Source organism: Leuresthes tenuis, unplaced genomic scaffold (assembly GCF_036924035.1).
Source record: "Leuresthes tenuis unplaced genomic scaffold, fLeuTen1.0.hap1 SCAF_24, whole genome shotgun sequence".
Classification (NCBI taxonomy): Eukaryota; Metazoa; Chordata; class Actinopteri; order Atheriniformes; family Atherinopsidae; genus Leuresthes; species Leuresthes tenuis.
The window spans coordinates 29,133,957-29,160,940 of record NW_027325378.1 but is presented as its reverse complement, the minus strand read 5'-3'; the positions used below and the strand labels follow the sequence as shown (position 1 = coordinate 29,160,940).

Sequence of the window (26,984 nt, the reverse complement as noted above, 5' to 3'; positions counted from 1 at the left end):
AGTTTCATTCCATATATTCAAAGTTTCATTCCATATATTCAAAGTTTCATTCCATATATTCAGTTTCATTCCATATATTCATAGTTTAATTCCATATATTCATAGTTTAATTCCATATATTCATAGTTTAATTCCATATATTCATAGTTTAATTCCATATATTCATAGTTTCATTCCATATATTCATAGTTTCATTCCATATATTCAAAGTTTCATTCCATATATTCAAAGTTTCATTCCATATATTCAAAGATTAATTTCCTGAATGGCATGCCATTGGGTGGGCTGGAGCCTATCCCAGCAGTCATTGGGCGAGAGGTGGGGTTCACCCTGGACAGGTCACCAGTCCATCACAGGGTCATACAGACACAAACAACCACACACACTCTCACAATTTTAACATGCATGTTTTTGGACAGTGGGAGGAAGCCGGAGTACCCGGAGAGACAAAACATGAACCCTTCAGTAAAATGTTTGTCTACACTCCTACAAATGATGCTTCAGTACATTCAAATTTTCATGACTATTTACATTGTAGATTCTCACTGAAGGCATCATAACTATGGATGAACACGCGTGGAGTTATGTACTTAACAAAAAAAAGGTGAAATAACTGAAAACACGTTTTATATTCTAGTTTCTTCAAAATAGCCACCCTTTGCTCTGATGGCTGCTTCGCACACTGTTGGCATTCTCACGATGAGCTTCAAGAGGGAGTCACTCCCACTGTCCAAAAACATGCATGTTAAAATTGTGAGTGTGTGTGTGGCTGTTTGTCTCGTTTGTTTCTGTATGACCCTGTGATGGACTGACCTGTCCAGGTGAACCACGCCTCTCGCCCGATGACCGCTGGGATAGGCTCCAGCCCCCCCGTGACCCGACCGACGGATTAAGCGGGTAGAGAAGATGGATGGATGGGTTAATCTTTTGTCCACCAAAGGCCAATTTCACAAGCTGCGACATATCCATCCATCTGTGTGTGTGTACCTGGCTGGGAAGCTGCATACAGGTCCTCTTGTAGGAAGGGCATTGAGTTGACCTGTGTTGGCTCTCTGGCAGGGTAGAGAAACTCCACAGCAGCAAACTCCCCCGAGCTGCTGCACAGCTGGTACAGACGAGGAGTGAAGTTAAACCTGCCTGGATCTGATGGTTTAAATTAAACAACATGTTACATCACACCACTCCGTTTGCTGTTGTTTACAGTAACGGTCTGTCACCACGTATTATATTAGGATAATCCATTTCCTTCTACATTTAAACTGAACAGTCCAGAAGGTAAGAAACATTTCATTTCACTTTTTTTTTTTAATCAAAAGTCTTTTACTCATGTACAATGACCAACGTGCAAGCTTATACTTTATGGTTAATGCTTTTGAAAGTGAATGATGACTGTACACATTCCTGAAGTAACCCTTACTGCTCGTCTCTCAGCCTCAGCTTGTAGACAAATAAAAATGTTACAGATAAAAATCTGAAAGTACTTAATGCAAAGATGATCTACACCAATGCCATCTACTTTCACTTCAACTGTGTGTAAGCTGTGTGTGGCATTGCCCCACCTTGCAGCATGCAGTCGTACGCTTTCCTGTCCCTCCTGCCGAGGGCTTCCCAGAAACCCGTTGGCTCGGTTCCCTCATCACATTCCCGAATGGTAACCTTGCTGCTGCTGTGGAGGCCTGTTTCAAGAGGACATCTGCACGGAAACGCAAGCTGTTAACCATCGGGTCGTTCAAACTTCCCATGTACTGAAAACTACTTTTCCACTCACTGTTCTTTGAGTTTGTTGGCAGCGGTGCGTGCCACCTCCCGTGTGTGCGTCTGAGATTTGCAGCCATGCCACAGGTAGATGAGAGCCTGGCTGACACTCAGCAGCACCATGGAGACTCTGGATCGCAGACTACTGCAATGACAAGCTAACTCCAACAGGTGGCCTTCCACCTCCACCTCCCCACGTGCACAGTATAGACGCCAATCATCTGAGATGAAGAGGAGAACAGGAAGAATTGAAGGTGGCAGGGCCTTCTACATTCTCGTGGTCTGAACATATAGAGACATCGTCACCCACACAGCTGTGTTCATTATTTCATTAACTGAGGAGGACCCTGATGTTTATAGAAAGTCTGAAAAAGTATTTTTTGCCACCAGATACTTCAATTCAATTCAATTCAATTTTATTTATATAGCGCCAGATTACAACAATTGTCATCTCAAGGCACTTAAGTAATATAGTCCAATTCAAGCCAATTGGAATTCAATTCATTGTAATCATAATCCAATTAATTCATATGGAGCCAATTCAAAATTAATATCCTAGCTAAGGAAACCAACAGATTGCACCGAAACTTGTCTTCAGTCCAATCTCCCGCCCTGAGCGTGCCTGTGGCGACTGTGGAAAGGAACGACTCCCTTTAACAGGAAGAAACCTCTGGCAGAACCAGACTCAGGAACTTAACACCACTGGTCTCAGTCAGTGAGTCACAATTATGGCATTCTAATAACACGTGACTTTTCTGTCAAAAGTTCCTCACGGTAAACATGCACAAAACCAGGTGGTACATAAAGTAAGGTATGACAGATTAACAACTATCAGACTTTTTTAATTCTCATATAAAATAATTATATATCACAGCTATAATTATATCTGTTCTTTACACCATTTAATTTCTCTGTAAAACTGTGATAAAATAAAATGTCTCCAAAATCCAATAAACAGTTGTGGAATATCTATCTATTTATATATACTTTGTGAGTTTTCCTCTTCCTCTCTTTTTCCTGAATGGACAATCATCCCTCCTTTGAAACATTGCAGGAAACATGGAGGCTCTTTCCCCTGCTGGACCTGAACCTGGAGGAGGACGACATTAAACAGAAAAAAGTGAAACATGTACCATTGTGCTCTATCTGTGGACTGCATTCATGGTGATGTCGCTCTTTTGTGTACCTGTGCTCCGTGCTCCTCATCTAGCTCCACTGTCATGAGCGCTGACGTTCCTTTCTCACTAACAGTGGAATTACGACCCTGCCAGAAGAAGTAGGAGCACTTTTCCTTCCCAGCTCCTGCAGTCTTCAGCTGTTCTGGATTCTGACTCTTCCCAACTGATGGTAAAACACAGAAGAATCAGAGACGCGCCTCAGAATACGAACTGGAACATTTGAACTGTAGTCCACTGCCAGCAGTGACTGGTGGAAACTTCCCTGTCGACATGTCCAAAGTTCTGTATGAATCCATGAGGAAAACACTTCTATAATAGCTGAATTGATGACATTTTAATAAAGAAAATTAAATATTTAACAGATCTAAAAATGATCACTGAAGCAGTTCAACAGTTAGTGTACAGCCTAATCTGTCCACACAATAACACTATTGATATTACTTTATATAACTTTGTCACTAATTTGCTAAATTTTTGACAAAAACAGCCTTCATCTACCTAAAAAAGATAGAAACAGCGTGGCTTCTTTTGTGGAAATTTGTCCATGTACTGAGGACTGCCGTCTAAATCAACACTCGCTCTGATATTTTTGGATGTGTTCAGTCAGACATCTTCATCAAAGAAGAATGTGTTAAACAGTTTATTTGCCTTGATCCACAGTAATCCACATACAAAATAGGATTACATAGTGAAGAAATGTGAAAAATTTTACTTGGTGAAAATGACAAAACAATTTAAAATATAATTTATAATCGTCTAATTTCCTTTTTTCCTTTCTACAGACTGTGCCATGGGATCTCCACTGTCCCCCATTGTGGCTAACCTTTATATAGAGGAAGTAGAAATCAAAGCTCTGAGTGCATACAAAGGAACAACACCAAGCCACTGGTTCAGATATGTGGACGACACCCGGGTCATGGAGCACATCAGTTTGGTGGACAGCAACATCAAGTTCACGAGGAAAGATGCAAAAGACCACAAGCTGCCCTTTTTTGGACTGTGCTGTGCACATAAAAGAGGTTTACAGGAAACCCACACATACACACCAGTACCAGCTTTTAAACTCACACCATCTACTAGAACACAAACTACATGTCATTAGAAAGCTACACCACTGGGAGAGTGTACCTACCAAGGCTGAGGGAAAACAAAAGGAACATCAGCACTCCAAGAAAGCCTTTGTCAAATGGACAAAGGGACCAAACCACACTGGTAGAAAAGCTAAGAAGAACAGATGCAAATATATTGTCATTTCATATGTGGCAGGAGTCTCAGAGAAACTTAGAAAGATATTCTCTAAACATGGCATTCCAGTGCACTTCAAACCCAAGAACACCTTCAGACAGAGACTGCTTCACCCAAAGGACAAAACACTCAAACAGGAACTGAGTGGTGTTGAATATGCAGTACAGTGCAGAGAGGAGTGTGCGGACCTCTATATAGAAGAGACCCAACAACAACTCCACAAGCGCATGGCACATGACTGAAACCCATCAGTGGGTAAAACCTGGTGTCTGGAAGTCTCTGTTGGGCCATCAGAAATCAAGCAGAGTAATCAGGTGCTGTGAACGGCTACTCACTCCCCTCTCTGACATTCTTGGCTAAAGACTAGCGTGTCTACCTGTGCGTGTCCACTGAGCAAGGCCTCTGAATAAGGCAAACCTGTTCTACTTGCCTTATCCATGTCACTCTGGCCTCACCACCTGCTTTAAAATGTGCCACAAACCCATTGCTGTTGTCTCCAACTCGCATAGAAGGTTTCACACAACCAAACGCCACCGCAACCTTAACAACCTCCACTCTCTAAAGCCCACTTCACTCTGTGACACGCTCTTGTCTGTGGGGTTGTGGAATTGCCAATCGGCAGTAAACAAAGCTGATTGGCAGATTTCATTATGAATAATGCCAACCACCTGTCTCTTGACATCCTGGCTCTCACTGAAACATGGATTAAGCCTGAAAACACAGCTACCCCGGCTGCACTTTCAACCAACCACTCATTTTCCCACACCTCTCATACATCTGGGAGAGGTGGTGGAACAGGCATGCTCATTTCCAACAAATGGAAATACAACCAACTGCTACCTGAAGCTAAATACAATACCTTTGAATACCACGCCATCTTGGTAACTACACCGGTCAAAACCTATATGATTGTCATATATCGCCCACCAGGACAACTCTGCGACTTTCTAGATGACCTCGACACCTTTTCTCTCTTCTATCCCAGAGCATGACTTTCCCATAATTGTCCTTGGTGACATGAACATCCACCTTGACAGTCCTAACTCTTCTGATTTTCTGACACTAATGCACTCGTTTGAGCTACAACTGCTCAGCAGTCCTCCGACCCATAAAGCTGGCAAAGTGCTAGATCTCATTTTCACAAGAAACTGTGCCACAGAGGCCCTATCTGTCACACCTCTGCAGTTCTCTGACCACTATTTCATTCAGTTCAGAGTAAGTCTCCCGAGAAGATGCTCTGCTTTCCTTCCACCACAACCTCTGCAACCTGTCGCCCACCCGCTTCTCCTCCGTTGTTGCCTCCGCTCTCCCGACCTCCAACACATTCTCCTCCCTTCAGGTTAATGATGCCACGGAGTCCCTTTGCTCTACATAGATCTCTGGATAGATCCTCCCAGTCCCACCCTTGGCCAGTCTCTCTCCTCCCGTTTCTGTTTAAAATCATTCAAAGGGCGTCTTTAAGCAGGTCACCGAGTACCTCTCTCATAACAACCTCCTTGACCCAAACCAATCTGGGTTTAAAAGTGGACACTCCACCGAAACGGCTCTATTGGCCGTGACAGAAGCCTTAAAAGAAGCCAGAGCGACAGCTAAGTCCTCTGTCCTTATCCTGCTCGACTTATCAGCTGCATTTGACAGTCAACCACAGTATCCTTTTGTCCATACTCTCTAGCATGGGCATCACAGGGAGAGCACACTCCTGGTTTGAATCATACCTCACTGGTCGGTCTTTCAAAGTATCCTGGCTTGGTCACACTTCTGCAGCGCACCACCTCGCCACAGGGGTCCCCCAAGGTTCAGTACTGGGACCTCTTCTCTTTGCCATATACACCAACTCACTGGGACAAATCATCCAATCACATGGCTTCTCATACCAATGTTATGCTGATGATACCCAGCTCTATCTGTCATTCCCACCTGACGACCACACGGTCTCAGCACGAATCTGACTGTCTTTCTGACATATCAACATGGATGAAAGCCCATCACCTCCAACTTAACCTCCCAAAAACTGAACTGCTTGTCTTCCCAGCCAAACCAACCAGACACCACAGCATCTGCATCCAAACTGAATCCCTATCTCTTGCTCCATCTGTCAGGTACCACGGGAACTCAGGACACAGACGCAGGGTCTTGTTCAGATTCAAAGAGACGTTTACTATTTATTCACACAGAGCACAGCAAGGCAGGGCGATCTCCAGGCAGCGCAAAAGAATGGGCTGTGGAAAACCTGAGCGCTCTCCTCTAACTAAGCGGAGGAGAAGCGCAGCTATGAAAGTTACAAAACATAAAAACTCTCCAAACTGGGAGGAAACAGAAAAGCTATGAACACTTAAAACAAAGACACGCTCTCCTAACGAGGCGGTTTAAACAAAGGACGCACTCGAAAAACAGGAGCACTATGAAACAACTAGAAACTTAAAGCTCTCCTTTAACGGAGGCGACTATGAAAGGTTGCAATGAAAAATCTCTCCTTGAGAACGGAGGAACAAACAAGGCTATGAAACTTACCGTACTGAATAAATAAATTAATGCTATGAATAAGAATAAATTACAAAACAAGATTACACTGCAGGAGGATCGCTCTCTGCAGGCTCGTGGAATCTAAGATCGTGGTAAACTATGACTCAAGACAAAAGGCTGGTAATGCAGCTCATGGGGAGAGACAACATACTGGCACCAGACAAGGGAAACTCAGACTATTTGAACACATGAGGGACCAAGGGGAACAGGTGGAAACACTTGGGAATCAGGGAAGACAATGAGACACTTGACACGGGAGGAAGGGCAAGATAACTGAAACGAGAGGAGAAGGTCAGTGATCTTTCAAAATAAAACAGGAAATGACGAGACAAGACATGGAACAGAACGTAAATCGTGACACCATCAAAGGTAGCTAGAAACTTGGGTGTCATGATTGATGACCAACTAACCTTTAAAGATCACGTTAGCTCTGCTGCTCAATTGTGCCGCTTTGCATTGCTAAACAAAAGAAAGATCAGATCATAGTAACTGGTCACCCAGCCTGTGCTGTGAAACCTCTGCAGATGATCCAGAACGCGGCAGGACGTCTGGTCTTCGGTCAGCCTAAAAGAACACGTCCCCCCTCTGTTCATTGAGCTCCTCTGGCTGCCCTTAGCTGCCCGCATCAGGTTCAAGTCCCTGATGTTAGCTACAAAGTGCTTAATGGAACGGCTCCCATCTACTTGAATGCTCTTGCAAAGGCTTACGTCACGACTCGGGCCCCTCCGGTCGTCACAGGATTGTCGTCTAGCAGCTCCTACACCACGCCTAAGACAATTCAGACTCTTTTCACACCTGACAGCTGACAGTTCTTCAGAGAGCATCTCCTATCCTAGCACTTACCCTGTACTTCCCTCAATGCCTGCACTCTATCTCTACACTGCCACCCCTGTCACCTCTAAATGCTGAAACATAAACATGGCATAAATATATGAGAGCCACCTCTTAAGGTCCAGACCCAGTAGTGCACCTACATCTGAAGAAAAAGGGACACTCTGACGACACTAATGTACACATTCTGGACAGAGAAGACAGATGGTTTGAGAGAGGAGTCAAGGAAGCCATCCGTCTTAAACTGGAAAAAACATCTTTGAACAGAGGACTGGTCTCAGGTAGCACCTTCCCAGCACCTACAGAGCAGCATTGTGTCTCCTCCCCAGGCAGTTTCACAATCATTCACACCTTGGACCCTGTGACCAAAACTCGCCCTTCCAGGCAGGAAGACAGTTCAGAGGTGATAATGACAAATGACATGCACAGTGGGCAGGTGGTTCAGTGACACGTGACTGTAACGACCCTCTCTGCTTATAAGCTGATACTCCCCACCATCTAGTTCAGAACTGAAGAAGCCTTTTCGGATGAGAGCTGAAACATCTTCAAGATCCAAAAAGAAGTCCAGTTACCCTTATTCAAGCTGTTATGATTACCATGACCTGGATGACTGGAATCTACATCAACATATTCCTTTTAGAACATTTAGAAAATACAACCATGAGCTGTCTAACTGAATCCTGCTGAAAGAGGGCCACTGCCAACAGTGAATAAAGTGGTTTGTATTGTATTTATGTTGGTGGTACGTGTTGGAGTAACATCGCTCGTTGCATTTTAGTAACATTCATGTTTAGAGTTGTCACAATACCAAAATAAGTAACCACGATACTATACCAGACAAAGTATCACGGTTCCGGGTATTATCGCGATACTGCGTCCTTTTTGCATTATTATTATTTTTATGAACTGCAATGTATTTGTACAAGTTATGAATACTTAGAGGACAAAGTACAATAAACAGGAACTGATTCCCTGTGAAAACTATATTTTCATGTATTTATAGGTGCTTTGACATCTTTTAACTCTTCATTCTTCAGCCTGTAAACGGAGCATATGGCCTAATATTAGCCAATTAGAAAATAAACAGGAAATACTAACCTGGTTTTCATCATGTAAATCTGTTGCCTCCTTTGGCTCCTATAGCTTGATGGCAGCGCCTGCACAGTGGACGGCCACGTCTATTGCTTTACCATCTGTGCCTCGTTTAAACCCAAAATAGTTTCAAATATGGCTTTTGGGGTTTGTTTTTAGTGGTGCCACTAACGAGCACGCTGCGGCAGACTCGCAGCTCGGGCCCGGTGCTTCTGCCATGGTGAGTGTGTGCGTGTTGTCTCCTGTTTGTGACCGCTGTGCGCGCATCTGGGTGAGACAAATTTCTATCAAAGCGGAGCTGTCTACATGGTGTTCGTTCTAGCTGTCAGAAACACACGAACAGCCAATCAGCAAACAGATGGGTGGACCCAGCGTGCGGAAACAGCCTATCATATCCCGGAGGCCACCAGTAACAGGCAAACAGCCAATCATTCGGCAGCTGTGTGGTTCGGTTGCAGTGGTTGCTGTGTGGGTTTGTTTATAAGGGTGTAGCAAGCGGTGAGAAGCCGGGAGGAGAGTAGCGGCGGCCGCTGTGTAGCATTCACGCTGTGGTAGTACCGTTGTGTAGAATTTCTAGTATAGTAGGAACCGTAACGATTTGGCACCGCGGGGTACCGTGGGTATCGTGCAACTCTAGAGCTGAGTACTGACCTGCAGTGCTGACCATATACTTCCATTTCACCACGTAGGTGTCACCCTCATGGAACTGTCCAATGCTTTGGCAAGGCAGGCGGCTGTAGTCAAACTCCAGGATGTGCCAAACCTCTACTGCCAGAGTTCTAATCTCGTAGCACCGCCACTCCTCTGCCTCCACCAGGCCATAGCCCCGGCCCACATTAAACCCATCCAGTGTGGTGCAGACCGGAGCCTGGACGAGAGCCAGCATCAGGGAGGCGTTATAGGCACAGGGCTGATCAGATATGGGCTGCTCCTGGGGAGAGAACTGAGTGAAAAAGAGAAAGACAGAGTCTTGTCCAATAACAACTTCAATGACAGTAGGACAACTTTGTGGACATAAATTACTTTTTGTCACCTTGTGATCGGCAACATGATCATTAGAAGTTGTGGGACTGGGTGTTTTCCTGGAATCACTCCAGTTGTGGAACTTTTCTTTGAACAGGATGGTCTCATTGTGTTGGGTGAGTCTGCCAAACACTGCCCAGTCAGGTCTACCATGGCCTTTTCTACAGAGGTACACCATTACACAACACCAGGGTTTCAGTCATCAATACATTTAGAGACAATATTTTCTTTCTTAAATTGATTCAGGAAAGGGGACAGCATCATGAACTTGTCCTGGAAGTTGTGTATTGAATATAAGCAGATTAGAATAAGTCTCCATACTTTGGTATGAGTGAGTTGCACTCTCCTGGGTCCAGTGGGTTGATGTCACAGTTTGTATAGTCGAAAGTGCCATTCCACAGGTGCTTAGCCAGCTGGAAGGCGACCTTCCTCTGTGCCAGAGACACCTCCTTCCCATGCCAAATGTACATCTCACTGCCAAAGTCAAACACCAAAACCTGCACAGAGGACACAAAACACAGAGGTGTTCTCTCAATAGGAGAAGCTGCACAATCTCTGCAACACCATGACTGAGGAGAGCCAAAGTCTCTTTGCACTAACTCCCTTGTTCAGACTGCTTTACAGATATGTCATGAAGAAAACTATCTGACCACGTAATTACTCTAAATAGTAATTGTTCCTCTACAGTGAGGAACCTTGGAGTTATTTTTGACCAGAATTTATCATTTGACGCACATATAAAACTGGTTTCTAGGACTGCCTTCTTTCACCTTCGTAATATTGCTAAAATCAGGAACATCCTGTCTCAGGGTGATGTTCATGCATTTGTTACTTCAGGATTGGACTTAGACAGAATTGGCCTGTATGCAGATTTATTTAAATTGAACACATTTGACTTCTTGCAAAGGGAGATTATTTCTGCTGTGAACTGGTGCAACAGAAGTTAACAGAGTTTTTGTGTCCCACCTCCCTAGGGTTTAGCAGAGAACAACGAGGGATTTTGGCCCAAAAATCATCATCTGGAACCAGTTTGTCATCCATCAAGCGGTAAATGCAGTTTGTCTCCACAATGGCACCTTCATAAAGCTCATCTTCATCTGGTGTTCCTGCAGCTATCAGAAGAAAAGTAAAGACAGCTTATTTTAGAACTTCAGGGGCTGTTCCCTCAAAATTGACTTATATAAATCCTTACACTGATAACTTGAATGCCCCCCAAGAATCTTCCAGAACTCCTTGATGGTATGGCTGTGTGTGCTGATACTCTCCTCAATAACTTGGATGTAGTTAGCTCGACAACCCAAATCTCTCTTGCTCTGGATGAAATTTGCCAGCTCAGAAGCCTGAAGGAAAGACAAAGAGAGATAGTCTTATTACTTATGGAAAAGCTCTTTTTAAAATGTGACCCAAAAAAAAAAAGGTGTTCTGTTTTTGGGGTGGATGAGGTCCGTCCTGAGTTTCTCAAGGCTCTGGATGTTGTAGGGCTGTCTTGGCTGACACGCCTCTGCAGCATCGCGTGGACATCGGGGACAGTGCCTCTGGACTGGCAGATCGGGGTGGTGGTCCCCCTCTTTAAAAAGGGGGACCGGAGGGTGTGTTCCAACTATAGGGGTATCACACTCCTCAGCCTCCCTGGTAAGGTCTATTCGGGGGTACTGGAGAGGAGGATCCGTCGGATAATCGAGCCTCGGATTCAGGAGGTGCAGTGTGGCTTTCGTCCTGGCCGTGGAACAGTGGACCAGCTCTATACCCTCGGCAGGATCCTGGAGGGTGCATGGGAGTTCGCCCAACCAGTCCACATGTGTTTTGTGGACTTGGAGAAAGCGTTCGACCGTGTCCCTCGTGGAGTCCTGTGGGGGGTGCTCCGGGAGTATGGAGTGCCGGACCCCTTGATAGGGGCCGTTCGGTCTCTGTATGACCGGTGCCAGAGCTTGGTCCGCATTGCCGGCAGTAAGTCGGATACGTTTCCGGTGAGAGTTGGAATCCGTCAGGGCTGCCCTTTGTCACCGATTCTGTTCCTAACTTTTATGGACAGAATTTCTAGGCGCAGCCAGGGCGTTGAGGGTGCCCGATTTGGCGACCTCAGAATCAGGTCTCTGCTTTCTGCGGATGATGTGGTTCTGTTAGCGTCGTCAGGCCGTGACCTTCAGCTCCCACTGGAGCGATTCGCAGCCGAGTGTGAAGCGGCTGGGATGAGAATCAGCACCTCCAAATCCGAGACTATGGTTCTCAGCCGGAAGAGGGTGGAATGCTCTCTCCGGGTCAGGAATGAGATCCTTCCCCAAGTGGAGGAGTTCAAGTATCTCGGGGTCTTGTTCACAGCGAGGGACGAATGGAGCAGGAGATTGACAGGCGGATCGGTGCGACATCTGCAGTGTTGCTCTGCACCGACCCGTCGTTGTGAAGAAGGAGCTGAGCCAGAAGATGAAGCTCTGTATTTACTGGTTAATCTACGTTCCCATCCTCACCTACGGTCACGAGCTGTGGGTAGTGACCGAAAGAACAAGATCGCGAAAACAAGCGGCCGAAATGGGTTTCCTCCACAGGGTGTCTGGGCTCTCCCTTAGAGATAGGGTGAGAAGCTCAGACATCCGGGAGGGGCTCGGAGTAGAACCGCTGCTCCTCCGCATTGAGAGGAGTCAGATGAGGTGGCTCGGGCATCTGGTTAGGATGCCCCCTGGACGCCTCCCTGGTGAGGTGTTCCGGGCACATCCCACTGGGAGGAGACCCCAGGGAGGACCCAGGACACGTTGGAGAGACTATGTCTCTCGGCTGGCCTGGGAACGCCTCGGGGTCCCCCCGGAGGAGCTGGAGGAAGTGGCCGGGGACAGGGACGCCTGGGCTTCTCTGCTCAAGCTGCTGCCCCCCGCGACCCGACCCCCGGAGAAGCGGCAGATGATAGATGGATGGAAGATTTTGCTAATGTTTAAGGGACAAGGTCAAAATATTATTAAAAAAAAGGATAAATATAAAAATCAGTTAATTATACCATAAAAAAAGAAGTATTCTAATAAATAATACTTTATTAATCCCCAAAAGAAAATTGTATTGCTGTAGTATAAATCATTGTAATAGATAACAAAGCAAACAAGAATAAAAATTGAGTTAAGTTGAAGTAAAGTTGTAAAGTTGAAGTGTAACAGACAGGAAGGTGTGGTAGAACTCTTCAGCGATCTCCATGAATGGATTGTGTTGGTTTTTTTCTTGGCAACAACTTAGCTGATGATGTCACACAGTGTCAGCAGGTAACACAGGTGAACTCTCTCAGTGCTACCTCTGAAGTCTTACAGCTGAATGGAGAGCTGTTAGAGTTGTTCCTGCAGTCAGGTCCCAGTGAAACAAATAATACTGCCTGCCTGACATTCTTGCTGAGTCCTCATCAGGAATCCAAGCCCATGCATTCTTCATTTTGTTCCTTCTCTGCCTCCTAGACGTATCCTCATCAGTTCATTTTTCTTCCAGGCATTAGTTGGGCTTTGGAAAGATCAGTTTACTCTCTTGTTGGCATGGTTACACTTCATAACAGATAAGTGTCACTTAAAAAGTGTTGTAATTCTAGCAGAGCTCATTCCATCTGCACAGCATCCAAACCAGCATAGAAGAAGGTTTCCAAAATCTGTTTTAACAGAAAAACCTTACTGGAAAATCTCAATAAAGAGCTGATGAGATCGGAGCTGCTGTAGCGAGCTGCCACTGCCACCTCACAGTGTATTTACATCCAGCACATGAAGCCTGTCCCACGTGCAGAATGTTACTGACAGGCTTGTTAATCATTTCAGATTCACATACAAGCTGAGCACATGCACAATGCAGATCAAACATTAATTACAAACAGTTAAAAAAGGCAAGATGTTTTCTTTTCCCTGATGTTGCGTTCAAACAATAGTTCCTCACCTTGCTTTTCTCAATGACATTGGCAAACTCTCCGATCCAGACAAAGCAGTGGTGCGGTGTGATGAGCAGGAAACAGTCGCCGCTATTCAGTGAAGATGCTCTTGGTTCGACCAGTCGGGTCTGGACATGCCGTCGGCCTGTTTTACACAAACACACAGAGAGCGATAATTGGAGCCCACCTGTCAGCACGCTTAGATTATCAAACTGCCAGCAGCGGACCTGATTTGTGCCAGCTATCACCATTTGACCCTGTACATGTATGTGCATGTATCTGACTCTGCACCTTTTTAGATTACAACCCTCTGGGCCCTGGCTCCATCTCCTGTCTGTGGCAGAGGCATACACTTGTCTACATACAAAGCCATCAATGCTAAAGCAAAGTTATGGGCGAAGTGGCCAGTCGCCCAGGGCACAATCTGTGAAAGGGCGCACCGTGACTGTTTGGGCTTTTCTAGTTCCAACAATATGTAGCTAGCTAAAACCGTACAGCGCATCATGCAGAAGCAGAAGACGGACGCGGATTACGTCAGGAGAGTTGATGCTCAAGTCAAATGCGTGCTCAATGAAGGAAGGAAAATAAAAGGTCAAAAAAGCTGTGAGGTGCCCAGTTCAGGAAAAGAAGGAAATAATAAGAAGAGAAAAGGTCAAAAGATAAAGGTATGCCCTATGCCAGGGATGTCCACATCCGGTTCTCAAGGGCCGCTGTCCTGCAGGTTTTAGATGTTTCCCTACTTCAGCGCACCTGATTCAGATCAATGCATCATTACCAGGCTTGTGCAGAACTTAACAATCTTTTGAAGAGATCCATTTCATCTGAATCAGTTGTGTTGGAGCAGGGAAACATCTAAAACTTGCAGGATAGCGGCCCTCGAGGACCCACTTTGGACATCCCTGCACTATGCCGTCATGTCAGTGTCTCTGAGTATGATGCATTCAATGAAACAGATAGCAATAGCCAAATGTGAGTTAGTGTGTTTATTAGCCTCTTGGTAATAATAGCTAGAAGTAGCAACATTAGCTATGTTATGCTACTACTTTTATACATTAATTTAATTGTTAAGCCCTGATAAAGGCAGTGTGTGGCCAAAAACTATTGGCTTTATTTCATTAGCTCCACTGTGAGCTAACTGTTTACATTAAAACTTAAAAACTATAGAAATTTTAAGAGAGGGGGGTGTTTGCCCAGGGCACACAGCAAGCCAGGACCACCACTGATGGGGAGAATGATTTGGAGCCACAGCTGCCACCAACAGACGTGTGGAGGAGATGCAAATACACCAAAATAGACCAACTCTTGTCTCCCATTTTAGATATCCTCTGAAGGACACGCTTGAAGCAGCATCCTCTGAGCTCTGTGTGAATCAGTGGCCACTTCTTTTTTCACCCTCTTTCAAACTACTAAAACATAGGAGATGCTAAAGACTCACCTCAAAGATTGATTTCACACATACTGCATGTCGATCTAACTAGCTGATCAACTGTTACTGGAACTGCAACTCCTCCTTAGACTTTGTTTTGTGAAAGAACCTTCCACAGGCAGTGCAGGGCTCAGCACTACAACCACACTGTTGTGCTGGTCGTACAGGAACATGTGAACTATCAGAACAGTCTCTTCATTCAACTGACCTTTGACCTGCAGAAGCATGAGTTTCTTGTATGGCACGGCACTGTTGTTGGACATCTGCTCAGAGATGCAAATGCTGCGCAGGTTGACGTTGCTGAAGTTCTCCTTGCTGGCCAGACCAGCGAGAGCCACTTCAGAGAAACCAGAGTTCTGATTCACTGCAAAGAACACAGAGGAGCACAAACACAACAAAGACACACAAGATTAAGAGAGAACAGCCAGACGTTCAAATGGTATTTTAGGTATGACAGTGAAGGTCTCTGCAACCAGCACAGCAGAGGCTGACAGCCTGCTGCCGTTTTTTTTCTGTCAGAGAAGATGAAAGATGAAGTTACATGACCCCAACTTTGTCACAGTGAAAACCAGCTGCAGAGCACGTGCAGCTTGTAAACAACACAGAGCTTGTGAAGCCTCCCCTGCACAATCACAGAGTTGGGACCCGCATGGTGGTCAGCTCACATCCTAAAAGAACTCCTGAAGGGTCACTCAAAGCAGGCAGGGATGTTTAGTGTCAGTGTTACCAGCAGTCATTTTGTACTTGAGGTTGATGTACTGCTGTCGCCAAAAGGCGGAGCAGCCAAAGAGTGAGCCTTTTGTTTCAAACAATAAAGGTCAACAGCTCATTAGAGAGAGAAGAAGAAGACCAGAAACTAGGCGATTACGTGGTTATATCATAGGACATGAGAGATGCTCTAAGTGACACAAAGCTGAAAGCAGCACAGGCCGATCTGCACTGTGGTCTATCTAAAATGTGTAATTACTGTATGACTGCAAAAGACTGAAATAACACTGAACAACTTGTATTTAAGTGTATGAACTGGCCCTGGCTGACACAAAAAAAGACGACACACCTGAATGAGTGACAGGTGCATCGGAGGGAGAATCGTCATAAAAGGAGGCGAGGTTTTCTGGATGGTAACGTTCCAGACTGAATGGTGAACCCTTATTAGATGTAATGTACAACAAACATTGTTTTCTGGGATTTTCACATTGTCATGATGTTACACATAAAGGGAGGCTGCATTCGTGAACCTAATACTTCTCCCAGTTAGTGTGTCCTGGTACTTTTTTGGGCCGGGCTCTCCTGTTCTTGGGGTCTTATTCATTTTCGAACATTTAAATGTAGTCCTTACTTTAGAGTATGTTTGTGTTGATTTGTGAATCTGTTCATGGCTTATTGATGTATTCACTGTTACCTTGATAATTATTATTGAATATTGGATCTTATTTTGAGAGCTAAGTGTTCTGAGAAAGCTGACCTGGTGCTTTATACAGTATGTAAAACAACAAAAAACATGTGGCTGTTTCCTTAATGGACGTCTTATACTTTGTAGTGGAATCCTGTGATGGACTGGTGACCTGTCCAGGTGAACCCTGCCTCTGGCCTGATGGCAGCTAGGATAGGCTCCAGCTAAAGCAGGTATGGAAACTGAATAGATGGGCGGATGGATAAATTGATAAGGGGTTGACTGTCCTGGAATCTAATTCTCTGATTGGAAAATTGGATGACTGAATGTGGAAGTTGTAGCGTACTTCTGATGACCAGTAAAAGACGGGAGACCCAAAGAAAACCTTTTTCTTTGATCTGTTAGGAGTGGTTTCAAAATAACAAACCCCCTAATTTACAATCATGAGAAACTGAGTGAAAAAACATTCTAAACAAGGACCTTCCACCTTTGAAAGATTCTGGAGTTCGACTAACATCTGCTTGGCCGGCCAGAGCTGAGTTGGATAAACAAAGACTCACCTTTTGGTACCAGATAGGTCAGTGAAGCACATACCAAAAAGAACATTACCATCCTTATCTAAAGAGTTGTAAATTAAAACATGACACTCACCATCCGGACAAAAGACAGACTCTTGTTGGAAATAAGGAAGAGCTTCAGAGCCAGTTTCAGATGGATTAATGAATCTGTTACCAATATGCCTCATGATTACCTACTGACTGTGAAATACGAAAAGGGACAGCTCAAGCATCATTTTAAGACTTTCCACGAAGCTGTACGTAAAACACCAGGAAAGTTAATATTACTCCATAGGACCCGACCGTCGTGCTGTGGAACCACAGCGCCATCTACAGGTCGCGACAGCGAATCTTGGGATTAAAATCATTCTGTATTTTATTCTCCTGCACCAGAACTCCTTAAACCAGTGACGAAACTCCGCCCTCGCCAGTGAAAGCGAAGCGCGCTGCCATTCAAGTCCAGTCTAATTTTGAGTCTTTAGTTAAGTTTTTAGTTTTGTTTGTTTCAGTTATAGTTTATTTTACACTTTCAGACTCTTTTAGTCACTTATTTAACCTCTACTTAGACTATTTCACTTATCCCATTTTTGTTACCTTTATGAGACGCTCATTTCCTAAGCAAAATTCCTAGGGCAAACTTAACCTAATTCCTTTTTTTTTTTACCAAGTTTACTTGAAAACACCATTTTTGTTGGGGTTATTTTGACTCAACCCCACTCAAAAGCCACTCAGACACCTGCCCGCACCCTTCTGCAAAAGGGGTGACGAGATACCGCATCAGGTTCCTTCAAGACGAACCAGAACCAGAGACTGGACCGCACGCTCCAAGGATCCTGAGCTGCTCCACCGGCCACCATTCCACCAGAGAAAGACAATCTACAAGCGTCCACTTGGGGACTTGCTCATCCAAACTCCTGGGAGCCGGTGGCCAAATTCTCTGGATTCTGCGAAAAGTAAGGTCCACCCTTGTCTACCTCTCAAGGAACCTCGGCTGTGGTTTGGTAATAAATAGGGCCGAGTTAAAATAACCAAGTTATGATTCACGCAGTAAGTCATCCCTATAATTAGCCAGAGACCGCTATAGAAATATTAAGTCCCATGTCTCTCTTATCCTTGTGCTATTGACCTGAATCTTTGGTGTTATGTCCTCATTACCATACGTCCAGAGTGCTGTCTTACCCCCCCATGTTAAATAAATGACCATATATATATATATATGTAAATTAAACTTCAACAGGAAACAAGAGCTCTTTTTTTCATTGTACAATCACAATAGGAAGTTCTAAGAAAAGAACCTAAATTACTCTAAGCAGCCGGCCACATTCTGTGTCTGTTACTGCAGCTCTCAGCACTCACTCTTCTCAGCCTTCATTCTTTTGCTCTCCAACAGGCCAACATTGAGCCTCTGCTCTGTGTACTCATGTCTGATGTCTTCCCTTGCAGCCAGCATCTTCAGAGGGTTCCTGGATGATTGGACATTACGAGTGGGACGTACTGCCCGCTTGTGTTGCACCATCACTGAGGTCAGCCTGTGGGGAGACCAGAGGTCAAAGGTCAATCTTTTTAGAGATTTTGTCATTGACTTCTGACAGTGACAGCTTACTTTGGGACCTGGGGGTTAAATATGTCATCAAAGTCATCATCTATTTCCACGTTGTTGGAGTTAGTGGGGAGGTGATCCACTTGGCGGTAGAACTTGGAAAAAGTTTCATCTTCAAGGGTCATCACTTCCTTTAACTTCGTGTCAGTCACAGTGATGGTTGCCTCTGGCATCGCGGACACTGTGGGTGAACAGAACACAGTGTAAACACATGTCTGCTTGTTGTTTATGCGTTCCATCTTTTATTGCTAGAAACATAAAAACCAACAACAATTATTCCAAATATTATAATATTATATAAAAACACACCAACTGTGTATAACAACGTAAGCGTTTTCCCGTTAACCAAACCGGAAAAAGGGTTTAGACGTAAATATTGCCCTCATGCGCATGTACAAAGGATATTCTGCGCTAAACATGTTTACAGGGAGACGGGCTGACTCCTCACTTTGTTCCATCTTGTTGAGCCAAACACAAATAGAATGAATACCCAGAGAGCAAATAACCTTTACTGTTGAGCTTGTCCAGGAATGACTCTAGCTTATCCAGCTTCCTGTCTGACTCTAGGTTCACATCTGGCATGGCCTTGATCTCTGCAGACAGACACACACACACACATACACACACAGCTGTTAAATTGATTTGATCTCTGAAAAGGCAGCCTCCAGCTGACTTTGATGATGACTATGGATGATGAACAGCTGCAAGAACAATGACGTTAATCTGAATGTAGTCACAAAGGTTACTCAGGTGATGGGACAGCGTTCATATTCTATAAAGCAATGTTAATTAAGTGAATGTTTAAAAAATGTGTTTCTGGTGACAACTAATTCATGTCATCAGGTGTAAATTCAATAGGATCTTACTGAGCTGCAGGGCACATCAGGACAACAGTGGGACATAACAGACAGTGTGGAAAAATGCTCAGAGCAGAATAAAAAAGCCAGTAAAAATCACCTTCTTGTGGTTTGGAGATGGCAGGGCTGCTGTTCTTGGGTTTTGACAGAATTGGAGACCAAACAGCAGAAGAAGAGACCAGGCCTGCAGGAACACACCGAGAGGCAGATAGTAACATGGTGTGTGATGGAAAGGAGGTGTGAGGCTAAAGGCCTTGTTGTGCTTTGTACATGTCTTACTGGGGAAAATATGAAAGATGTACTTGAACTGTATTCACACAGTAATTAATGCATCATGTTGGTTACATAAGGACTTATTTCATGTGTGTTGATCAGAGATTTGTTCCTCTGGAATGCATTGCACCACAATGGCAGCAAGTTCCAGCATCTCTGATCATGTTGTGTGCATTTTGTCTTTGATATTTCCACCAATAACATTGATTTCTTAAAGCTTTTTCTGCACTGCTCCTTGAGTGGATTCTCCTCGTATTTCACACTTTTCATCTTATGAGTTACCATGCCAACACAAGAGATGTTACAAATGTGGGAAGCTAACTGACCTTCCAACTAAGGAGAAGGGAGAAGATCTGTAGCTGGGACATTAGACTGCTAGCTGTAAGTTTACATACATTTTATCTACCGAGAGTTAATAATAATAATAATAATACGTTTTATTTGTGAGGCGCCTTTCATGGCACTCAAGGTCACCGTACAACAATCAAAATATAAAACACAATTTAAATTTAAGTTTGCAGCAGAACAAAAAGACAGGTACTACAGGTCAAATGCCTGTTGAAATAAGTGGGTTTTGAGATCAGTCTTAAAAACTGAAACTGAGTCAATATTCCTGATGTCAGGGGGCAGGGAGTTCCAGAGAGGGGGCAGAGCGGCTGAAGGCTCTGAACCCCATGGTGGACAGACGTGCTGGGGGGACAGTCAGGCTGATGGAGGAGGCAGATCTGAGAGACCGGGTGGGGGTACTGAAGCATAGGAGGGCAGAGAGGTATGGGGGGGCGAGGTTATGGGTGGCCTTAAACGTCTAGAGCAGGATTTTTAAGTTGATACGGTGTTTGATGGGAAGCCAGTGGAGTTGGTGTAGAACGGGTTGATGTGACTGATGGATGGTGTTTTGGTGATGATCCAGGCAGCAGCGTTCTGGACCAGCTGGAGTTTATGGAGCTTGTGGGGAAGACCAAAGAGAAGGGAATTGAAATAGTCCAGGCAGGAAGTGACCAGAGAGTGAACCAGGATAGCTGCGCTGTTGGGAGTGAGTGAAGAGCGGAGGCGGTTGATGTTCCGGAGGTGGAAGTAGGCGGACCTGGAAGTCGGTTCATCCGTGTTATTCTGGTAGCGGTGTACATGTTATGTAGTACTGCTGGTACTGCTAATCTGTGACATCATCAGATTTTTAGTGTCTCTCTCTGCTACACTTTCAATATTTCAAGTTTGTCAGTTTGTTCCAAAAGATAAAATTGAAAATTTTGACTTATTCTACGCAAATGTAAAAGATGCATAGAGCTCCTCTGCTTGTGCTCCATTAGGAAAATCAGACTACATTCTGGTTATTTTTACCTCATATTATACACCCATTGTTGAGCATCAACCTGTCACAGTACGAACTTTGAAAAAAATGGCTCTGGGGATGCTTTGAATCTACAGATTTGAACCACTATGAGCCACAGGGTGTGTGTGACAAATTACACCAACAAGAGTATTACCCCCCCCAATAACTAACCCTGGTGACCTGAATAAGCTGCAAAAAGAAAGTCTTCAGGGAGGAAGACAGGAGTGTTAGATATATTGTGTTATATATATATTTTCAATAAATGTGTGGAATAGAATTTAAGATTCTTCTCCTCACATATAAAGCTCTTAATGACCGAGCTCCATCATATCTTAAAGATCTCATTGTAAGATATTTTCCTAACAGAGCACTTCGCTCCCAAACTGCAGGTTTACTTGTTGTTCCCAGAGTTTCTAAAAGTAGAATGGGAGGTAGAGCCTTCAGTTATCAGGCCCCTCTCTTGTGGAATAAGCTGCCAGTAAATGTCCGGGAAGCAGACACCCTTTCCACTTTTAAGATTAGGCTTAAAACTTTCCTTTTTGATAAAGCTTATAGTTAGGGATGGCTCAGGTGATCCTGAAACATCCCATAGTTAAGCTGCTATAGGCTTAGACTGCTGGGGGACCTCATCTGTCACACCTTTCCTCACTTTGCTCTCTTTTCCCCCTGTTTAATTTCTCAAATGATTTTATGTCCATGTGACATTATTGTGGTCATTAACTTGTGTTTCCCTGTTCCAACAGGTATCCTTTGAATGGTGTTATGGTGTTTTTCCCCCCTCTTTTCCCTCTTTTCTGTCTTCTCAAACCCCAGCCGGTCGAGGCGGATGGCCTGGTTCTGGTTCTGCCAGAGGTTTCTTCCTGGTTCTGTCAGAGGTTTCTTCCTGGTTCTGGTTCTGCCAGAGGTTTCTTCCTGGTTCTGGTTCTGCCAGAGGTTTCTTTCTGGTTCTGGTTCTGCCAGAGGTTTCTTCCTGGTTCTGGTTCTGCCAGAGGTTTCTTTCTGGTTCTGGTTCTGCCAGAGGTTTCTTCCTGGTTCTGGTTCTGCCAGAGGTTTCTTCCTGGTTCTGGTTCTGCCAGAGGTTTCTTCCTGGTTCTGCCAGAGGTTTCCTCCTGGTTCTGGTTCTGCCAGAGGTTTCTTCCTGGTTCTGGTTCTGCCAGAGGTTTCTTTCTGGTTCTGGTTCTGCCAGAGGTTTCTTCCTGGTTCTGGTTCTGCCAGAGGTTTCTTTCTGGTTCTGGTTCTGCCAGAGGTTTCTTCCTGGTTCTGGTTCTGCCAGAGGTTTCTTCCTGGTTCTGGTTCTGCCAGAGGTTTCTTCCTGGTTCTGGTTCTGCCAGAGGTTTCTTCCTGGTTCTGCCAGAGGTTTCCTCCTGGTTCTGGTTCTGCCAGAGGTTTCTTCCTGAGTCTGGTTCTGCCAGAGGTTTCTTCCTGAGTCTGGTTCTGCCAGAGGTTTCTTCCTGAGTCTGGTTCTGCCAGAGGTTTCTTCCTGGTTCTGGTTCTGCCAGAGGTTCCTTCCTGGTTCTGGTTCTGCCAGAGGTTTCTTCCTGTTAAAGGGAGTCGTTCCTTTCCACAGTCCCTCAGGCTCAGGACGGGAGATTGGACTGAAGACACGTTTCGGTGCAATCTGTTGGTTTCCTTAGCTAGGATATTGTTTTTTAATTGGCTCCATATGAATTAATTGGATTATGATTACAATGAATTGAATTCCAATTGGCTTGAATTGGACTATATTATTTAAGTGCCTTGAGATGACAATTGTTGTAATCTGGCGCTATATAAATAAAACTGAATTGAATTGAATTGTGGTACAATCTGCTTTGTAGCCATCTGTTTGGGTAGCAGCACTAGAGCCAGAGACTCCAACTGAACAAACTGGTGAAGAAGGCTGGTTCTGTGCTGCTCTGGAGCCCCTGGATTTTATTGTTAAAGGAAGAATGCTGCACAAGTTGACGAATTTGAAGAAGATCCTCTACATATGTTAATGTTGAAACAGCCCAGTTTGTTCAGTCAGAGGCTTCTTCAGCTTCATTGCAACATAAAAAGATACAGGATGTCATTCCTGCCAGCAGCAATAATCACAAACACAGGCACCAAAAAAGAAAAGAATTATTAGAAGTGTTTTTTCATTTCATATGATAGTTGAATGTTTCTGATATTTGCTATGTTTTCCTGTGCTTTACCAGTATTACGATCAATGCTGGAAAATAGGCATGCATGTTTGTGTTGATATCAGTTTGAGAGCTGACCCAGAAAACAAGTATGCATGTTTTAACTTTTGTTATTAACTATATTAGGTTACAGTTTCGGAGATGAGAGGACAGTCCAGGGAATTTAAAGAAGCAAGAAGAAAACATTACAGATTTCTCAGCAAAAAATGTCCTGAGGGGAGGAATTTATTAGGACCAATGAAAAGACAATCTGAGTGCAGTTTCACTTGGTTGTGATTTGGATCTGTACTGCTGGAACTGTTTTAAAGATGGAACATCAAATTATTCACCCTGTGCGTTTCATGCAGGCTGTACAGTATAAATGAGGACAACCTGGAGAAACATTCCATCATTCCCAAAGTTGGTATTTTCAGACGATAAAAAAAATATACAAAGTTAACTATGTTGCTCTTCCATTGAGGATGGATGCTTGTACTCATGTCCTCATATTTATCTTCAACAATCTCAGACAGTATGACAGAAAAGGATCATTTTCCTCCAGCACAGGCCAGTTGCTCTGGGCCAATGAGTGGAAACGTTGATGAAGGAGATGAAGTCATGAGGTTTTCAATGTACATGAGTGCATTTCAGCTAAAATGGGTCACTTCTGTGGAGCTGGACTGTGGAATGTGTGTTTGCCCTCTGACCTTTCTTCACCATGCGTGCAGCCACAGTGAACTGGGTGGAGTCATTGGCAGCTCCGTGGCCTCTGGTCTTCCAGGCCTCCTCCCGAGCCACAATCATCTGCTTCCTCTCCTGGATGGACATGTGAGCCTCTATTGTCTGACTGTCCATCTCAGTGTCGGCTATTCTCTAAAAAAAAGAAGAAGTGACAATTGCAGACAATTTCATGTAGTGACTGGCTGCTGTTCTTTTGGTTCTGATTTTCACTGAAGATTTGGTGTGTGGGTGTGTAAAGGCAGCCACTAGGGAGCAGGAGGAGTGGGAGAGGCAGGTCACCTTCCGTCTCCATGGGTGTCTTTCATCCACCTGCATGGGTCTGGGAGATCTGGTGGCCTTCACAACCAGACGGATGGATGAGGATAAATAGATAAGGAGGAAAACATGGAAGAAAATTACTAAACTCTGCGCAAACCACACAAGCTGCAGGGGCTGTAATGGCTTTACAATGGTAAAGCGTTGGCACTGTAAACATTAGTTAGTGGCATAATACAGCAGAAGTGGATTTGTGATGGACCACAGAGCAGTCGGGATAATTCTGTGCTTTTCCAGGAAGGTGAAAGCTGTAAAGTTGACAGCGAGCCGTTCCGATTAAACAGGGAATCAGCTGAAGAACATTTCGTCTGTCAATGTGTTATTTAAAAAAGAAAAGCTGAAACAGTCTCCAGAAAAATAAAACCGTTAGGTTCCTAAAGTGCAAAATAGATTTCAGTTGGTTTAACACAGGAAGTGGGTAGGCAAGGAAGCAAGCCATGCAAGCTGCAAGACCTGTTGCAACGTCCTACCTGGCTGACTGCGTCATCAGGGGATGGAGTATGGAAAGGAGGCTCAGGAGGAGGAGAGAAGGGAGCAGCAAAGACAGGCTCCTATAGAAGCCACAGAGAGGGGAGACGCATCAAGAGAATAGTGGCCGGGCTTTTAGAAACATGGAAGTAACAAGGTTCACTGCTTAATGTTTCAGTGTTATTTAATATAAAACTGTAGGAAGCAGTTCTAGAATTTTCTGTGAGCTGCTGGACAAACTCATCAAGTCTGAAAAATGAGCCAAGTGGTGTCATAGTGATGTCATCGGTATGAAGTCAGCCTGGGGTTGGAGACCAGAATTTTATACAGAAAGTCGGAATTCAGGTGTGGAGGTGTTCATTTATCTGTAATATTTGTGTTATTCGCATGTTAATGCTGTGAATGAAGAGGAAAAACACGTCTGGATTAAAGCAACAGCAACTAGATTTTACAGCAGAGATGGGCTGCAGACCAACTCTCTTTAGTAATGAGAAACAACCGGCAAATGAAAACCTGTTGGAGACAAATAAAAGTTACAAGCCAAAAGTAAATGTGACACTGATTTAAGGACAGTATTTGAGACAAGAAGAGAAAGTTCTGACACAGAAATCGATCTGCAATCCAAACAAAACAAAAGGAACACGCCCACAAACAAAGTAGCATCACTCCCACCGAATGAATGCACACACACACACACACAGACACACACACACACCCACAGACACACACACACACACCCACAGACACACACACACACACACACAGACAAACAGACACACACGCACACACACACACACACACACACACAGACAAACAGACACACACACACACAGACACACACACACACACACACACACACACACACACACACACACACACACAGACACACACACACACCCACACACACACACACACACACACACACACACACACACACACACACACAGACAGACACACACACAGACAAACAGACACACACACACACACACACACACACACAGACACACACACACACACACACACACACACACACACAGACACACACACACACACACACACACAGACACACACACAGACAAACAGACACACACACACACAGACAAACAGACACACACACACACCCACAGACAAACAGACACACACACACACAGACACACACACCCACAGACACACACACACACCCACAGACAAACAGACACACACGCACACACACACACAGACACACACAGACACACACAAACAGACACACACAGACACACACACAGACAGACACACACCCACAGACACACACACACACACACACCCACAGACACACACACACACACACCCACAGACACACACACACACACACACACCCACAGACACACACACACACACACACAGACAAACAGACACACACACACAGACACACACACACACACACACACACACACACACACACACACACAGACACACACACACACACAGACACACACACACACAGACACACACACACACACAGACACACACACACACACAGACAAACAGACACACACAGACACACACACGCACACGCACGCACACACAGACACACACACACGCGCACGCACACACGCACACACACACAGACAAACAGACACACACACACACACAGACACACACACACACACAGACACACACACACACAGACACACACACACACACAGACACACACACACACACAGACAAACAGACACACACAGACACACACACGCACACGCACGCACACACAGACACACACACACGCGCACGCACACACGCACACGCACACACGCACACACACACAGACAAACAGACACACACACACACACAGACACACACACACACACAGACACACACACACACATTGAAGGTGAGGAGAAGAGACATGTTCTGAAGGCTCTGAGGTCTCAGCAGTCATTTCATGGAGGGGCCTACATCACACTCACATTTGGGGTTTTTTTTTTACAGTAAATGCTCCTTTGTTTTAGGTCATGTCCATGTGGGGGCACAGCAGCAGACTGAATTCTGCTCTGCTACTGGGATTGGAACTGCTGCCTCCGCCCTACTTCAGTCTTCTTTGAGCAAACAGGAAATGTGCTGAATCACACCCACTGGCTCTTATGAATGGGAGGATGACAAGAAGATGGACAACATCTACTGTCCTTTCCCTGCACTTAAATGTGGTCAAGGACTAATTGATTTAGCTGATTCAAACATCACTGCTGTTGTTTAAAACAACTCAGAAAAAGCCTCTACAAAGCCAGCATGTCTGATCAAAGCAGAGCTGTGCCTGATCTAAAATCAGCTGAAATCAGACGTCAGAACTGTGGAGTGGAGCTGGCCAAGCCTTGAT

General features: G+C 44.7%; 1 protein-coding gene across 3 annotated transcripts in view; it reads right to left on the bottom strand.

Moving 5' to 3' along the window:
• LOC140284468 (supervillin-like) overlaps positions 1-26,984 on the bottom strand; it is a 55,487-nt gene that overhangs the window by 4,831 nt on the left and 23,672 nt on the right. For all 3 annotated transcript variants that reach the window (XM_072378333.1, XM_072378334.1, XM_072378335.1), the window contains 19 exons: positions 24,634-24,714; positions 24,128-24,184; positions 23,815-23,980; positions 19,464-19,547; positions 19,013-19,099; positions 18,510-18,687; positions 18,263-18,435; positions 15,165-15,320; positions 13,539-13,675; positions 10,840-10,987; positions 10,614-10,759; positions 9,969-10,144; positions 9,658-9,808; positions 9,276-9,567; positions 2,942-3,096; positions 2,743-2,845; positions 1,769-1,976; positions 1,560-1,693; positions 988-1,143 (listed from right to left, as the gene is read on the bottom strand). In XM_072378333.1, coding sequence (XP_072234434.1) covers positions 988-1,143; positions 1,560-1,693; positions 1,769-1,976; positions 2,743-2,845; positions 2,942-3,096; positions 9,276-9,567; positions 9,658-9,808; positions 9,969-10,144; positions 10,614-10,759; positions 10,840-10,987; positions 13,539-13,675; positions 15,165-15,320; positions 18,263-18,435; positions 18,510-18,687; positions 19,013-19,099; positions 19,464-19,547; positions 23,815-23,980; positions 24,128-24,184; positions 24,634-24,714 — 2,788 coding nt within the window. The remainder of the gene's footprint in view (positions 1-987; positions 1,144-1,559; positions 1,694-1,768; positions 1,977-2,742; positions 2,846-2,941; positions 3,097-9,275; positions 9,568-9,657; positions 9,809-9,968; positions 10,145-10,613; positions 10,760-10,839; positions 10,988-13,538; positions 13,676-15,164; positions 15,321-18,262; positions 18,436-18,509; positions 18,688-19,012; positions 19,100-19,463; positions 19,548-23,814; positions 23,981-24,127; positions 24,185-24,633; positions 24,715-26,984) is intronic.